The sequence below is a fragment of the Daucus carota genome, chromosome 3 (assembly GCF_001625215.2).
Source record: "Daucus carota subsp. sativus chromosome 3, DH1 v3.0, whole genome shotgun sequence".
Classification (NCBI taxonomy): Eukaryota; Viridiplantae; Streptophyta; class Magnoliopsida; order Apiales; family Apiaceae; genus Daucus; species Daucus carota.
Genome location: NC_030383.2, coordinates 48,383,942 through 48,387,002, shown reverse-complemented (window position 1 = coordinate 48,387,002; position 3,061 = coordinate 48,383,942). Strand labels below are relative to the sequence as shown.

The 3,061-nt window shown below is 34.0% G+C and overlaps 1 protein-coding gene across 1 annotated transcript; it reads right to left on the bottom strand.

The window, feature by feature from the left end:
* Positions 1–1,230: 1,230 nt before the first annotated feature.
* Positions 1,231–2,412, bottom strand: LOC108213697 (uncharacterized). Its single transcript, XM_017385491.2, has 4 exons — positions 2,141–2,412; positions 1,873–1,978; positions 1,665–1,763; positions 1,231–1,564 (listed from the first exon to the last, which is right to left on the bottom strand). Exons 1-4 carry the CDS (start codon positions 2,204–2,206, stop codon positions 1,473–1,475), a joined length of 363 nt encoding a protein of 120 aa, XP_017240980.1. The 5' UTR covers positions 2,207–2,412; the 3' UTR covers positions 1,231–1,472.
* Between the last annotated feature and the right edge of the window lie 649 nt (positions 2,413–3,061).

Genomic DNA, 3,061 nt, shown 5'->3' with positions numbered 1-3,061 from the left:
TGATATTAAAAGCCCCAGAATACTAAAGCCCAGTTAAATAGGGCCTGAGATATTAATTCCGTAATTAATTAATAGAGGCCCAGTTATAGGTCTAGTTACAAGTCTAAATTCTACAATACATCTGATTCTAGCGGATAAACATCACGGAGTTCGAATAAATATCAGCAACGGAAAGATAAGAGTTCTATCTTATCTCTTGCCTCGAGGCATACTTCGATAAGAAGTCTGATACACGGAAACATACTTCCATCCGACTTCTAACTCCGAAGCGCCTATATAAAGGGCTCTACCCCTCGTAACTAGAACTACGTTTTGGACTTGATTCTTCTCCACGCAGAAGATACGTAGGCATCTCGCACTGAGACCAGTCCAAAGCACGAATCGCTCACCCCCGTTTTTAGTTCTATAACAAATATATGTCCAATTGATGCTCCGATTAATCGCTAGAATGTATTCCGACCGCCCCTAGAAATAATATATGTCCGATTAATGCTCCGATTAATCTTTTCGATTAATCCCCGATTTCCCGATTAATCGCTAGAATATTGTCCTGTCATTTTTTATTGGTCCAAATTATTATTATACACATCTTTATTATTTGGCATCTATTTAATGTATATTTTAAAACATTTTTATTATATATTATTCAAAAAATTTATTCTGAAAATAATAAACTCTTACTTAGATTTGTTTTTAATTAATTTATAAAACTGCACCGACCTCTGTCCAAATGTATACCATTTCTGTCTTTGCGACTGTGTGAGAGATTTTAACCGAATGCCTGTCTGGAAATCCGGCTTCCGAACATGTTTTTGTTTTTTGTAATCCGTTTGCGTGAAAAATCAGAAACCCTTATGAAAAGCTGACAATGTTAGTTTTATTTTCGGACTTCTAATTCTTTCACACACAGTTTAATCACTTACAAATTTTAAATTATTTCTCTCTATTTTCTTTAATTATATACATATGATGAATTTCGAATGATAGAAATTTCGAGTAACTGAGTGAGTCAGGTCTTCCTTCAAAATATCATAATATCATATTAGACATAGTAATAATTTAATCGACTTCAAAACCAACTTAAAGTTATTTCAATATTTTATTCGAGTTCAACCTTTGAAATTTATGATAATAGCAAGTTCTACACAAAATTTTATTCCACACCACTTAGTCACTTACAAATTATACCACTATATGTGTGATATATACACTAAATTTAATTGAATCGAATTTTTGAGTTTATTTGCAAGATTAAAAATTTTAGTTCGAGAGGCCGGATTACACATGACTCCAAATAATTTGATAAAATATCTGTTATCTTGTCTGTTTTGGAAAACATATCTTGGACATCTAATCCACACCTCTATGGAAGTATGCAACACAAAGGTTTTTAAAGGAGATTAAATTAACAAAACAGAGTTGCCAAAGTACAATATACAGTAGCGGTATTATCTGAAGCTAGGAGTCTCTTGTTAGTATTGGCAACATGATAATTCTTCTTGATCACCCCACGTCTTCTCTTCTTTTGTTAAACTGGATTCAAGTTCATTTGATCCACTGTCACCTGCAATCAGTAAAGAGATTTCATCAAATTAAGTCACAGAAAACTATTCCATATGATCAGTTAAGAAGCCCGGAGTGAGTAGTCATGGAAGAATACTAACCACTGCTACTGCTGATCATCGATTGATTTTCTGAGGAAGCTGCATGGACGTCGTATGACTCGAAGAAACTCGAGTTTTCTTTCCTCAGTTCTTCCCAAACTGCAATTCAATCCTCCTACTATTACTTATCTTAATGCTTACAACACATACATATGTACATCATCACTAAATGAAGTGGCTCACTGCATGGATTTATATGGATTCGTACCTGTAATAGTGATGATGGGGTCTATGTTTGCATGCTCTTGTAGAGCAGCAATGCAGTCTTCCCGGCTCATGTTTAAGAGCAAGCATCTCTCTATCAAATGCTGAACCTACAGATATGAAAATATCTTAATCAATAACTAAGCTTATAATGTAACAATAATAAGCGGTACAGACTCTTAGTTGGCCTTACTAGTGAGCCGGCCCTGAGTACAGCATATAAGAAGATTGGCAACAACTAATATTAAAGTGGGAAAGCCAAAAATAATTACCATTCTAATGAAGCTTTCTGGATGGCAATGCAAGCAAGGAACTTGATCATGAATCTGGTTTGCCATCTCCTTAAATTCTATATAAATTATAAAGCTATGTGTGTATTTGTATGAATATGAAGTTGAAGTTGGAGAGTCCAAGTGTTGTATATTTATAGGTGTACTCAAGAAGAAGATATGTTAAAAAGAGCAAGGGAAGATGATAGATATTTAGGTTGCTTATTTAGATATTTGTATAAAAAAGATACTAAGGAATAAAAAGACAAGAAATCAGGGGAAACAAAAGGAGGCTAGCTGTGTTGCTGGGCTCCCAAATGTTTGTTATCCAGGAATATCTAGGCGAAGGGTCAAAAGTGTATGAGAATCCATATATTAAGATTCACCTCATCTATCCGTCAAAAAAAAAAAAAAAAAAGATTCACCTCATCTTCAACTCTGCCATATTTTAATATCTCCCATGCTTCGTCATCGTGTACCATCTTAATTCCAACTATATACACGCAGTTTGTGGTCTGTCCGCAGAGTTCTTGCCTGCTTATCCCGTTCACAATCTCACGTTAGGTTTATTTTACGGGTTAATTATCAATTAGGTCACTTTTTACACTAGAAAATATCAAGTGGATCACTCAGAAAGTTTTGGTCTCATTTGAGTCACTAAAGTCATAAAAAATATCAAATGGATACCTCTAAGAGCAAGTCCAATGCTAGATGCTATATATCTATTGCTATTGCTATAATATAGCACAAAAAGATATTTTTTGGAGCTAAAATAAAACTTGCACTCCAATGCTAGGTTCTATAACTAGTTTCAAATTTAACCAACTCATTAACTTTTACCTAACTTCTATATAGAACCAACTCATTAACTTTTACCTAACTCATTAACTCATTAACTAGTTTCCAATTTCTAGGTATTGATGA